This window comes from Phyllobates terribilis, unplaced genomic scaffold (genome assembly GCF_046119375.1).
Source record: "Phyllobates terribilis strain yellow unplaced genomic scaffold, ASM4611937v1 Scaffold_7__3_contigs__length_470593459, whole genome shotgun sequence".
Lineage (NCBI taxonomy): Eukaryota > Metazoa > Chordata > Amphibia > Anura > Dendrobatidae > Phyllobates > Phyllobates terribilis.
Window position 1 is genome coordinate 223705434 of NW_027362767.1, and position 15097 is coordinate 223720530.

The following is a 15097-nucleotide window of genomic DNA, read 5'->3' on the forward strand; positions in this document are numbered from 1 at the left end:
AGAGAAGCAGAAGGGACATGTGTTTTTGTAACAGTCAGACTTGAAACAGAGATTGGAGAAAGACTTTACAAGGAGAATGAGAGACATGCTTCAGGAAAGTAGATGAATAGCTTGCACCCAAAGAGACACAGATTTGTATTCCATATGATTCAAGTCTAAGGGTATCGACCCTAACTGGAAAGATTCGGATCTACTCCACTGACCATCAGAGAGACCATGGATACATTTTGGGGAGACCAGAAAAGGATGAAGAAGTCACCTGGCCCTATGGATGTTGTTTGGGGTTGCCAGGAGGGACCCACCGGTCACCTGCAACCCACGGAGACATTCGGAGAAGCCACATTGGGACCCGCCAGTCATCTGGCCCCATGGAAACTCTCGGAGAGGCCAGGGTGGGACCCTCGGGTCTCCTTGTCTTTTATCTCGGTGCACTGCTAGCTTCCTAAGCTTGCCGCTACCTTCTCTCGGTGGGGGCCCGCCAGAAGCAGAGGGCCACTGGTTGAGGTAGTCGGTCCTGGAAGTCTTCAAAGTCGCAGCTGTTCTATCCTAGGCGGGTGGAGCGGAAGGGTGTAATGTTGTACCTTTTTAGGTATTTGCTGGAACTCTTCTGTGTGTTTATTGTCCGCTTTGTGGTTCAATAAAGTATTGCCACACTGTTTTACCCATACCCTGTATTGTCTGAGTAGTGTTACGCCCACGGAAGACCCTGGGTCTTCACACAGTGCAATCCAAAAAAATGTTGAATCCAAGAAAGCACTGCCCGTAGAGGTGAATTACTTCTGTGGCTCTTTCCCGGATCCTGCGATTTTTGGATTACGCTGAGTCTCAGTTTCAGAAATCAGACGCTGTCCGATTCTGCGGGTGGAGCAGCAGCCTTGTGATTGATATTGCTGGCCACACGCGTGTCCTGCAGCTTGCACAATTATATCTGGTGAGTGAATATCAACCTATATATACGAGCTTTTCTGCTTAATACTAGTTTCACACTATAGAGCGCTTCCTCTATTTTTTTCCCCCATAAACCTGAATGATATGGAATAAATCTGCAGATAAAAAATGCAGTAAAGAAGAATGTAATCCGCAACTGACTTTATCAAAAGTTTTATCAAAGCCAGCTAACTCAGGAAGCCTCTAAAACAAAGTTTAAAATATGACATCTCTAAAAGAGATATAAAGCCCACAAATAGTCAAAGTGATTTGATTGATTGAGGGCATCATTACTGGGAAAGAGTGAATTGCAAAAGTGTGAAAAAAAAAATTGTTGGAAAAATTTTGGCAAAAATTACTGGCCCAAAGTCAAGATGCATGATCTGTCGGTGATATTTTAAGACTGTCTGGAATAAATCTGGATCATCTAAAAATTAACACAGTTTTAGTACCCCAATGTGTCGCATGACTTGCACCTATGAGGGTCCAAAAAAATAAAACTGCTAAAATAAATCAGGTAGGACTTCTGCCTCATATAACAAGTAGGAATATTGATCCCTCAAGGCTGGACACCACATCAGATAAAATAAGTTATGTAAGACACCATTGGTGCTCATAAAAAACAGCAACCCTCTAGAGTCTAGGGCAGGGGTCCCCAACCTGTAGCTCCGGAGGCTCGCCAACCTCTATCAGAGCTGAATGTGGCCCTCAAGGTCAGAAAGGTTGGGGACCTCTGGTCTAGGGAATATATACTCAAATGTGTTCTTCTCAATACCATCTCATGAATGCCAATTAGCTAGGGCATAGATGTATATGTACAGCAAGCTGAACAGGCACAGAGGGCGAGGACACCTTCAGCTCTGTTTTCACCTACTGTCTATAACCTTTACTTTGGGATCCGAAGTCACTGCAGAATTTCAACCTTTTGGCGCTTCTCTATGCCTGGAGGCTTTGCCTTCATGTTGTGCCCACCAGCTGCACACTAAATACATTTTGGCAGCTGTTCTGGAATCACATCTTGCAGATGCCAACCAACTGTTTCTAGGAATATAAATGATGCTCCAGTGGTAGAGCCGGTTTTCTTTTCCTGGGTGATTTCTGCCTCTTGTTCGCCGAATCAGTAACAATAACAACAATCTTATCAGGTGGTTAGTTTTGCATCGTGCATGAGAACAGGCAACAACGGGTCACAGGTTTTAATGTCAAATCTGACATTGATCTATGAGAAAGTGCCACTTTGTAGGGGTATATTTAAAGGGGGATTTTAGATTTAAAACTAATGGCATGTATGTATAGGAGCTTTCATTCTGATTAAATCAATACCTTTACTGTAGAAATCTGTTTTGCCATTACTGAGAAATCCAACATTAAAATCAAATGCAAAAGAACTGCAAGTGCGTCAGAGTGGGACATTGCACTTGCAGCTCTCTCTTATCTCTCTCCCTATTGCCTGTCTGCCTGCTGTGTCTGGTAAGCAGGGGATAGGTAGCAGGTCACTGAAACAAGAGTGACCTGTCAGTCTGATATAGGAGGCAGGCGGTGGGAGGGGAATAGGGAGGGCACAAGAGCTGCAAGTGCATGTCCCAAACCGAAGCACTTGCAGCTCATGGTAAAAGTGATTTCTGCAATTAAGGTATGGATTTAATCAGCATCAAAGCACCTGTACATACATTCTATTAGCATGATTCATAAAATCCCCCTTTGAACATAACCTACCACTGCGCAGGAGCACCTGCTCATAGACTGTGGATCAATGTCAGAGCTGACATTAAAACACTTGACTGGTTGTCTGATCTCATGACCATTACAAGATTAACCACCTAATAAGTTTGCTACTGACTCATGACATAGTAGGAAAAGGAGAAAGAGGCAGGGTGGCACCTGGAGTGGTGATCGACGTGCGCTTCTTCTGGCTCTTTCAGCTGTTCTAGTTTACCGCATACTTACTATCTCTCCTGGAATGAGATAGACACTCCAGCATACATGTCAAACTGTGGCCCATGGGCCAAAACTGGCCCTCAGGCTGATTATATTTGGCTCGCAACGACATGGAAGACTATGTGGGGCCCATTATACTGTATGGAGGACTATGTGGGCCCATTATACTGTATGGAGGACTATGTGGGCCCCTTATACTGTATGGAGGACTATGTGGGGACCATTATACTGTATGAAGGACTATGTAGGGCCATTATTCTGTATGGAGGACTATGTGGGGCTCATTATACTGTATGGAGGACTATGTGGGGCTCATTATTCTGTATGGAGGACTATGTGGGGCCATTATACTGTGTGGAGGGCTATGTGGGGCCCATTATTCTGTATGGAGGACTATGTGGGGCTCATTATACTGTGTGGAGGGCTATGTGGGGCCCATTATTCTGTATGGAGAACTATGTGGGGCCCATTATACTGTATGGAGGACTATGTGGGGCCCATTATACTGTGTGGAGGGCTATGTGGGGCCCATTATACTGTATGGAGGGCTATGTGGGGCCCATTATACTGTGTGGGGGGCTATGTGGGGCCCATTATTCTGTATGGAGAACTATGTGGGGCCCATTATACTGTGTGGAGGGCTATGTGGGGCCCATTATACAGTATGGAGGGCTGTGTGGGGATCACAGTTCGGGCCTCATACTGTGTTGGGGTCACCATACTTTGAGAGGGGAGATGTTTTACAGTAGATTCACCATACCGTGCGTGTGGAGGGTACTGTGGAGGAATCCACTGTGCTGATGTCAAACTCTGTTTGGAGGTACGCTTTTTTGGCATCATGCTTTATTGGGGGCAATGAACGCACAATCTAGGGACTTCAATAGGAGGAAAATTAATTTGTATGAGCAGCAAAGTTGTGAGTTATGCCCTTCTGTGACCCTGCCGAATATTAAGGGTTTTTTTTGGAGGGGGCGAGGCCCAATTAGAAATTATGCTATGGGACGCCATGATTTCTATGTATGCCCCTTCCCGCAAGGAAATACCCAATGCTCAGGTCATTTGGTCTGTTAAACATTTATTCATTAAAATGTACTTCGTTTGTGGGACAACCCCTTTAAGTTTGTTTCCAAATTAGATAAGGAAAAACTTCCTCAATTGTACACATTTTTTTTTATAAAATATCAAGGTTGGCAGCAACTTTGTCCAAGTTTTTAATTTTGGCCCTCCGTGTATTTGAATTTGACATCCCTGCACTAGAGGAACATTCAGGTGGCAGGAAAAGGGTATAGTCCGCGGAGATGGGTATAATGTGACGCGCCCCCTGGGCCGTGGGGTACTCGGTGCTGGGCCGGTCGTTGCTAGGGGAGATGTCACAGTGGCGGTGACCCGGTCCGTGACCCAGGGCGGTAAATAAAAGGGTTCATTTACAGGGGATTTATAGTTTTTATATAAAGTTTGTGACGCCACCTGTGGTATGCGGCTATATGGAGCCGCCGCTGCGGAGCAGATCCTCTGGAGCTGATGTTAGTGCAGCAGAGTTGGTTCAGCTCTCCACAGGTAGAGCTAAGCTCCAGGGCAGGAAATGGTGATGTTATAGGTGTTGCTGTGCAGTGTAGTGCAGGGGATGATGGCGCAGTAATAATTCGCAGAGACAGTGGGGTGCAGTCTTCAGGGTTTTACTCACAAGTTTTAGACTCCAAGTTACCAGGGCCAGGGCAGCTTCCCACGGTGTCCTGTGCTTACTCAGGAAGGGATTCAGAAAACCCGCAGGTACCTCCAGAGTACATAACGGGACACCCTTCTGTGTTCCTTCTGGCCATCTCCCTGCACCTCACACCCAGTGTCTCAAGCCAGTGACCGCGGATCTCGTCAGGCGACGTACGGGTGGCCTCCAGCACTGCCCGTACCCCTGGGATCCTTTCTGCTTTACTGGAGCCTTCCTTCCTGCTCCTCTCCTCTCTTCTTTCTGTCCTGGGCCTCTCTCACTAGGCCCTCCTCTTGAGCAGAGCTCCTGCTGAGCTCCTGCTCCACACACTCTCTTCCTCTCACTGAAGTTATCAGACTGACCACCCCTCACAAGATGGCTTCCCCTTTTTATATCCTCCTTCTCAAGTGCTCCCCTATCTGCTTCCTCCACCCACACCCACTACATGGTTCCCCTACTTTGGTTCCCCCCACTCCAGCCAGGGTCAGGGCCCAGCAGTGCAGCAGTGCATCTTGCCCCTCCTGATGTTCTGGAGTAGTGTAGTGTTGGATGCAGGTGTTAGGGTCCCGGGCAGTACTTCATCCTTACCTGAGAGTGAGATACCACACCTCTGGGTAAGATGCAGTACCTCTGTGGCGACTGAACCCGCAGGGGCGCCACAAATGCTTATATAAATACAAATTCTGTGGCACCCTTTATGTGACGCAATCGCCCATCTGCCGGGTGGAAATTTATAAATACTGTCAAATAAAGCTTCGTTAGGCATTGAAGAACCAGATGTAATAAAATCAGAACTAAGACAGCCGTCAACAGTGTCTTCAATTGTTGGGATAGTAAGAGCTACAGCCCTAAAACAAAAAATAATAATAATAATTGTGATAGAGAACAGCCCAAAATGAAGAGAGCATGCAAGATTAGAGAACAGTGTGCCTGAAAAGCAGAAAAGCTGTCCATGAGAACGAACTTGGAATATCATAGGTTCATATATTTTAAGGTTCAAGGTAGACTTAGGTCCATCAAGTTCAACCTATAGCCTAACATGTTGATCTAGAGGAAGGCAAAAACCCCATGGGGCAGATGCTAATTGCCCTGTATTAGGATGAAAAAAAAATCCTTCCCGACTCCACATACGGCAATCAGACTAGCTCATTGGATCAACACCCCATCGCAGAATCTAGTGCCCAGAACCTGCAACATTATATTTTTCAAGAAAGGCATCCAGACCTTTCTTGAATTTTAGTAGAGAATCCACAATTACAACATCATGTGGCAGAGAGTTTCATAATCTTATTGCTCTTACAGTAAAGAATCCATAGTCTCACTGCTCTTACAGTAAGGAATCCATAGTCTCACTGCTCTTACAGTAAGGAATCCATAGTCTCACTGCTCTTACAGTAAGGAATCCATAGTCTCACTGCTCTTACAGTAAAGAATCCATAGTCTCCCTGCTCTTACAGTAAAGAATCCATAGTCTCACTGCTCTTACAGTAAAGAATCCATAGTCTCACTGCTCTTACAGTAAAGAATCCAGTCTCACCGCTCTTACAGTAAAGAATCCATAGTCTCACTGCTCTTACAGTAAAAAATCTATAGTCTCACTGCTCTTACAGTAAAGAATCCATAGTCTCACTGCTCTTACAGAAAATAATTTACGCCTGTGATTATGATTAAACCTTCTTTCCTCTCGACATAGAGGATGCCTTCTTGTCCCTGTTGAAGGCCTAGGTGAACACAGATCATTAGAAAGATTTTAGATCTCATATTTAGTATTAAGATTGCTCCTAAGCCTTTGTTTTTCATCTTGGGATTGCAGTCCACCCATTCCCTTAATAACCTTGGTCGCTCTTCTCTACACCCGCTCTAATTCAGTTATAGGTTTCTTATACACCAGAGACAAAAATTGTGCAGAATATTCAAAGTGTGCGCCCCTTACTCCCCAGTAGAAAATGGAGTTGGCTTGTGGAGGCTGAAATGCAAACTGCAGAGCAGCTCCTACATGACACTCATGAAAATTACCAATTTAACTGAAATTTGTTTTGGACTAGTAGTTTTCGCATAGGACCAGGGGCGTGATGAGCGCGGTCATAGAGATCGCGAACGCGCCCGTGAGGGGTCTGCCGATACCTGCACAAACTTCAACCGGATGTGCCTCCTTGGAAGAGTATTCAGCTGAAGTGTATTCTGCCACAAAGACCTGTTGGGTCAGTGCGCGCAACACACGCTGCCGGCCAATCAGAGGCCAGCAGCTGACATCAGTGTGCACGTGACTGAGGGAGCATGGCAGTGACATCACGTGCTTCCGTCGCTTGCACGCTGAAGTCAGCTGCCGTATTCAGAAGAGGACACCGTGCGGCAGGGGAGCGGAGGGAAGGGGAGTATAATTGTTTATTATGTTTTTATGTATTAAAGGACAGCAGCAGAAAGGGAGACATATACCAGGATGGGGAATATATATACCAGGCTAAGAGACATATATACCCGTTTGGGGGATATATATCAGGATGGGGCCCAGAATAAAGGACATACATACCAGGATGGGCCAGGAAGGGGAACATATACACACCAAGATCGGGGGGTGCAAATCTTGCACCGGGGCCCGTTGGACTCTAGTTACTCCACTGAATAGGACCCATACTTTATTGCCTTGTATGGCATTATATATGGGGTCAGAGGCACTGGTAGGTGGCGGGGCATGCTCGCTTACAGTGCCGCTTGCAGACGGTTTCTCAGCGCTGGCAAAGTACATTAGAAGGTCATTTCATGGGATGATTGTCATCTATCACAATGTATTTAGTAGGACCCGTTCGACCTCAGCTTTGTATTTGCAGTCAGTTTTTGTGGTTTTCGTCATGTCCTTCTTCTGATCTGCTGCTGTAACACGTTGCCTTCCTTTATAGCGGCTTGTCCAGTACACTTTAGCTGCGGCCGTACTAATGATGTGCAGCTCTGCTGTATAGCAGCATCTCCTGCGCTCGGCTGGTAATGGTTTTCTTTACTGCTTTATCGCAGACCCAAATCGATGTTACTCAGCATTCTGCTCGTTGATTAGAGACCCAGGAACAAGACGGGAGTTGGATGTATTTGCTCTGACAAAACACATCAATATGTTCTCTCCCCGGCCGCGGCTCTTTTTACACCTCCACACAGTGGGGATGATACAACAAGCGCGCATGGAAATACAGCCGGTGAGAAGTAAGAGAACGGACCAGCGACACAGTACAAAACAAAAAGTTCACTTTTGTTATTACCAGCCAAAAATGATTCACATCTAAACCAGCGTGCCAGGGAGAAAAGTGGTCGCCCAGTGCGCCCCAACCTGGACTTTATGGAGCTCAGTTTGGAGGATGTAGGGTATACACGATGACTTAGTGGAAATCTCATATATATGACTGTATTAAAGATCATGGTTCCCAAATACTAAGCGCATTTCCAATAATCATAGGAAGATACACAGTTTTGATTTGTTTTTAAATTCCGATCCATAATACATTATGGCCAGACATTGCACCTGGAAATATATCATATATAGGTATATGTATAATACATATATTTTTGAACCTACATATATTAGTATCTGAGGAATATGGCAGTAAGTAATACAGAACTGGGTACGGAGCTTCCATGCCACATGCTCTGTCTGTAGCTTAGTTAAAGGGAATCTGTCAGCAGGTTTTTGTTATGTAATTTGAGAGCAGCATGATGTAGAGGCTGAGACCTTGATTCCAGTGATGTATCACTTGCTGGTCTGCATACTGTCATTTTGATACAATCACAGTTTTCTCTGCTGTAGATCTAGCAGAGCTCAGAATGCTGAGCTGTGTATAACCCCGCCCACACCACTGATTGGCTGTTTTCTTTATACATTGACAGAAAGCAACCAATCAGTGGTGGGGGCGTGGGTTATACAGACCAGCCGGACTAGGAGGCACAAGACATCAAGTCCTATAGTGATAAACTGCAGCCCAGTAAGTTATATATCGTAGGAATCAGGGTCTCTCCCCCTATATCATGCTGCGCTCAGATTACATAGCATAAAGTTGCTGACAGATTCCCTTTAAAGTTTGGTCTTGAGCAGAAGACTTGAAAGTGTTAAGGCTCATTCAGACGTCCGTGCCAATCGGTTCGAGCACGGACCGCTAAAGCGCTGACTGGCTGCGTCTCACCCAGCAGTGCTTGACATCTTCGTGTATTTCTATGAGGATGTCACGTTCAAGTCCGGAGACCGATGGCCTGTCCATGCATTGAGGTATGAGAACGGAACGAAATCCACAAACGTCTGAATGAGCCCTTACATAAAAAAAAAAAAGGAAAAACATGACGGCTTTCCTTCAGAATCAGCGCTGAACCGGTTTACAATTTGTGTTTAGCGTTGGAGAGCAGCCTCATTCTCTTGTAGAGACGCTGAGTAGCAATACCACACACAACCTGTGGACAGGGGAGGCAGTCTGTGGAAAGCAGGCATGTTTTATAAGTCTAATACAAAACCTCTGTCTATCCTGCACAAGACCAACCTGTACAGCCTCTTGAGTAAACGGTGTCAAAGATCTGAATGCAACTCAATAAATCCAGGGAAATCATAGACAATATGGAATACAAGAAGTTTCTTGTGAATAGACACCCAAATCAAGTCAAAATGATCTTCAGACGGTTCAAAGATAAAGCAGGTGAAATAAGTATTGAACACGTCAACAATTTTCTAAACATGCAATTGACATGAAATTCTCACCAAATATCTGAAACAACCCATCCAATCCACACAGGCAAAGAAATCACCATAGATGTCCATAAATTAAGTTATGTGTAATAATGAGAAATGACACAGGGAAAAAGTATTGAACACAAAGAGAGGTGCAAAAAAGCCCTGGAAAGTCCTGACACCAGCTGAAATCTATCAATTATTAGAAAGCAATCCTGCCACTTAGTGAGAAATATCAGCTGCTTCAACTAGTGGCCTGTAAAAAAAAGGTGTCTCATTACCAAGGCGCCACACAAGAAACATCTCATGATGGGTAAAACCAGTGAGCTGTCTAAAGACCTTCACAACCTTATTGTTGCAAAACATACTGATGGCATTGGTTACCAAAGAATTTGTAAACTACTGAAGGTTAAAGTGAGTACTGTTGGGGCTATAATCCGGAAGTGGAAAGAACATCATTTTACCTTAAACAAGCCACGACCAGTTGCTCCCCGCAAGATTTCAGAAAATAATTATCTGAGCAGTTAACCAAAAGCCAAGGACCACCTGTGAACAGCTACAGGAAGACCTGGAATCAGCAGATACAATTGTTTAAAAAAAACAAACAATAAGAAATGCACTCAACCTCCATGGCGTGTATGCACGCTCACCACCCAAGACTCCATTTGTGAACAAAAAGCATGTTCAAGCGCATTTACAATTTGTTCAATAACATTTAGACAAGCCTGTGAAATACTGGGAGAATATAGTCTGGTCAAATGAGACCAAAATTGAATTCATTCGATGTCATAATACACACCATGTCTGGAGGCCAATTAGCACTGCATATCACCCCAAAAACACCATACCAACAGTGAAGGAGGTGGGAACATCATGGTGTGGGGCTGTTTCTCAGCATATGAAACTAGCAATCTTCATATGATTGAAGGAAGGATGAATGGACAAATGTGCTGAGACATTCTTGATAAAAATCTGCTGCCATCTAACCAGGATGATGAAATGAGGGTGGACATTTTCGCAAGACAATGATCCCAATCACACAGCCAAGGAAACAATAAACTATTTTCAGAGTAAGAAAATAAAGCTGCTGGAATGGCCAAGCCGATCACCTGACCTGAATCCAATAGAAAATGTATGGAAGGAACTAAAGCTCAGAGTTCATAGAAGAAGCCCACGGAAGATTCAGGAAGTAAAGAGTGTTTGTGTGGAAGAATGGGACAAAATCACACCTGAGCAATGCCTACGACTAGTTTCTCCATACAGGAGGAGTCTTGAAGCTTCATCACCAGCAAAGGCTTTTTTACCAAGTACTAACTAAATTTCAGTAAACAAGTTCACTACTTTCTCCATGTGCCATTTTTATGGACATCTATGGTGATTTCTTAGCCTGTGTGGATTGGATGGGTTCTTACCGACATCTGGTGAGAATTTCATCTCAATAACACCTTTAGAAATAGATTTACTTAGAAAATTGGTGACGTTTTCAATACTTATTTCACCCGCTGTATGTGTCAGACGGTGACACTGACAATGCTCCAGATTTTGGACCAACACGGACTTCCTAAAAATCGGTCAGGATATTCTATGCAAACTACCACAGTTTTCATAAATCTCTGAGCAGTGCTATAATATGTTAAAGGGGTTCACTGGTGAATACAAGTTATCACCTATATACACGATAGATGATAACTTATTGATCTGTTGGGGTCCGTCTGCTGGGATCCCACACCAATCAGCAGAACAGGGCACTGTTATTCCTATCGGGACACTTTCATCACAGTTAGAATGGAGTAGGAGTAGTACACATGCCCGACCGCCGCTCACTTCATTCTCTATGGTGCTGCCGGAAAAGCTGAGCGCAGTGCTCAACGGCCTCGTAGGGAATGAATGCAGCGGTGGTCGAGCATGTGCACTGCAGATCCATTCTAGCAGGGATAAAGATGTCCCATTCTGTCGATCGGTGCCGTTTCAGCGGTTGGATATCCACCAATCATTAAGTTATCACCTAGCCTGTGAATAGGTGATATCTTGTATTCACCAGAGAAATCCTTTAAGGCTTCAAAAGAACCCTCTATTCTGGAAATCAAAGGTGGTCCAAGATGGCAGACTTCACCAATAAGGTCTCCATATATATCTAATGTTATCTGAACTACTGTTCCATTTAAAAAAATATATATATTTCACTTACCGGTTCAATTTTGAGTGCACTTCTGTAGCTGCCAAACAAAGAGGCTTGGGCTTTTAAGAAAGCTCGTGCCACCCCGTCTCCTGTTGTTGTGGACACCTTTCTCAGTCTGTTCTTTAATGCATTTAACTGGAAAATAAAAAAAAGACCCAAAATTTCAATTAGGGAAAACAAACCCCACTAATATAACAATATATAAAATCAAAGTCTAACCATATAGGATACATGGAAACATGCTTAAAGGGGTTGTCCGTGAAACAAGTTATCACCTATCCGCAGTCTCAGAGAATGGAGATAGCTGCAAGTAATTGCACGGACCTCTAATGATCAGTAAGTTATCTACCTTGTGGATAGGTGATACATTCTTTTCATCGGACTAGCCCTTTTAAAAATACACCGAATTATACAACAATTTATTAATGTAAGCAAAATTAGGAACGATCTGCATCCACCACCTTATAGAGGACAACAAGGACTAGTGGACTGTGACCAGGGTGGAAGTCAGGTGCCTGGATTTGACAATTCAGACGTTCTGACTCGATGGTCTTATCGATTCTCTCTAAAGAGGATTAGTATTTCAGCGAGGCAGCATCCGCAGTACCTCCATCGGAGGTAAGAAAAGCTGGAAGAGTAGCCTGCAAATGGTGGGACCAGATCAATCAGGACGCAAAGAACAAGCTCCATAGCTAAATGCAAGGAAAAACATACTCTCAAAAGTGTCAATCTGGAGGGTGCTTACCCTTCCTACAACTCAAAAGCCTAATAAAAAATACAATAATATATATACTGTAGACATGTATATATACACACACATCCACACATCTATATAGGTTTTAAAATAATCATTTAAACTTTTGTCTATTTAGTTTATTGGCTTATATAGCGCCATTTCTTACTCTGCAATTTACTAACATCGTCATCGCTGTCCCCATTGGGGCTCACAATCTAGATTCCCTATCAGGATGTCTTTGGGGTGTGGGAGGAAACCGGAGAACCCAGAGGAAACCCCTGCAAACACGGGGAGAACATACAAACTCCTTGCAGATGTTGTCCTTGGTGGGATTTGAACCCAGGACTCCAGCTCTTTAAAGTAACAGTGCTAACCACTGAGCCACCAAACAACGTGTATGCTGGCTTTGGAGGGCCAACAATGGGGCCTCATTTGTCTTTGAATGGTTGCTGGTTATGAAAATTTACTGCATTGCCCCCATTTTAAAATGTAACTGTAAAAAAAAAAGAAGAAAACTTCTGATATGTCCAAAATGTTGATGTAAGTGCTAAGATTCCAACTGATTGCCAAAACGCAAACGTTTTTTCAGTTCAAAACTGAAGGACTTAAAGGGAATCTGTCAGCAGGTTTTTGCTATGCAATCTAAGAACACCACTAAGTAGGGGCTGAAAACCTAATTCCAGCAATGTGTTACTTACTAGGCTGTGTGTTAGTGTTTTATCAGCAGGAGATTATCACTACAGGACTAGGTGTCTTGTGCTTCCTGGTCAAACCCCGCCCCCAACACTGATTGTCAGCTTTCTCCCTATGCACAGTTTACACAGAAAGCAGCCAATCAGTGGTGTGGGCGGAGGTTATACACAGCTTGGCATTTGAGCACAGTAGAAAACAGAGATTGTATCAAAATAACAGCACGCAGCCCAGCAAGTGACACATCGCTGCAATCAGGGTCTCAGCCCCTAAAACTCGCTGACAGATTCCATTTAATAGAAGGTCTACGAGGAGAGCAAAACTTATTACATCGAAATTACAGTTACTTTTTTTTTTACACTGATGGGAAATAAATAGCATTAAAAATTAAAAGTCAATATCCTCAGCCCAATAGTCGGACGTAATACTATTTAGGCTTTTGAAACGATTAAGCGCAAAAAAAACATGTTAAATGGTAAGTGGAAACAATAGTGCGAGACGGCAGACACTAATAATAATAATAATAGGCAGATACTAATAATGTGCCTATAAAACACCACCCAGAGAGTCGCCCTGCCAATCATCATACACAGCAGATATCAGTAATTAAAGGTGCCGTCTTTGACAAACTCATTCATCTGAAATATTTGCCGTTTAAAATAGAAAATGTCATTTTTTTGCAGCTTTTCCTTGAAGTCGGCTTAAAGTCAGAAACACTTACAGCTAAGTGAGGTCACACCGGCACACGAGCGGATCAAACTGATATGTAGTGCAAGTCTTCCTCCCAGCCCCACGTAAATATCACTAAAGGTTATTTTAATTAAGCAGGAATGTGCATGGAACCTTTGAGAAAATTAATGTGACCACTGAGAATCACACCATTAGTATAATGCAGGATAGTTTGTCAGTTAATTCACTGTCCGGCCATAATTAACTTAAGTCGTTAGAGCAATTTGGATCCATTTCCATTGAAAATTATCCGGGATATAAGGTAAAAAAATAAATAAAAAATAAATAAGATTTAGGGTTGTGCCATAGGCTTTACATATTGTCCTGTAATAATATGGGACATATTTTAACCCCTTCCCAATGTAAGATGAAGTAGTACAGTACATCCCACGTTGGGTTCACATCTAGGGAGCGGGCTCAGGAGCCAAGCCTGCAGATGTCAGCTGTGTAACAAAGCCGGCTTCTGCTTGTAACAGCAGCAACCGGTAATAACTGCAATGGCTACTGTTTAACTATTGAAAAGGGCTCATTCAGTCTTTCTATTTTTCCACGTAAGAGAAAAATGGACCAATTATTGTGATCAGACTTTGATCACAGCGAGTGTCATCTGTTTTTCTCGTATGTGGAGAATAATAATAATAAAAAAAAAAAGTTAGTTTATCTACCTTTTTCTTTCTGACAGTCCTTGAAAATCGGACTGCACTCGGATGGAATCTGAGTGTGGTCCAATTTTTTCACAGACTCATAGACTTGCATTGCCGATTTTGGATCCAAATCGGACATGTTGCCACAATTTTACACGGACTGCTTGGTCTATAGAAAAATCATGGACATATGAATGGCCCCCAGAGACCATCACAGGTATGAGTGCTATCCGTGAAAATCACAAATAGCACTCCAACGCAAAAAAACAGACGTCTGAATGAGCCCTAAATCTGTGACACTGGCATTAATTGCTGGTGCGCTGGGCTTCATAGCAGAACGTTATTTTCTCTACACGCTGCAATACTATGGTGTGGGGGTATATAAAACTAGTGAGGGGATTTGCAAGTCTTCTAAGGGGGCTAAAAAAATGTAAAAAATAAATACATTTTTTTATTTATATTACTATTCAGGGTGAGGTTCTGCTTAAAGGGAACCTGTAGGTCCCTCATGCCCCTGCCTATCCAGCTCTTTATCCTGTTAGTCACCTTAACACATGTTGTAAAAAAGTATTTATAAGGTGTGTTTTCCTTATGTAACTTAGTCCTTTAAATAGTCCAAAAAGTATGTGAGCTCTTGAAATTATATCTATATGTGCAACTCATTTGAAACCATTAATATTCAAAATAATTCACGGTCGTGTCAATAAGCTTAGGCTCATCTGATATTCAATGCAAAGTCCTTTTTTTATGTTTTTAACTTGAGAAAAAAAAATACTTCAAGTGGCGGCCACTAGAGCTCTAAACTCAGTCCGCTGCCGGTTGTCAAGTTGCCAGCAGAAGACCGTACAGGAAG

The 15097-nt window shown here is 43.3% G+C and overlaps 1 protein-coding gene across 4 annotated transcripts in view; it reads right to left on the reverse strand.

Annotated features, from left to right (window-relative positions):
• Positions 1-15097, reverse strand: part of DENND1A (DENN domain containing 1A) — a 754510-nt gene that overhangs the window by 242239 nt on the left and 497174 nt on the right. For all 4 annotated transcript variants that reach the window (XM_073639759.1, XM_073639756.1, XM_073639757.1 and 1 more), the window contains exon 13: positions 11455-11580. In XM_073639759.1, the coding sequence (XP_073495860.1) occupies positions 11455-11580 (126 nt within the window). The remainder of the gene's footprint in view (positions 1-11454; positions 11581-15097) is intronic.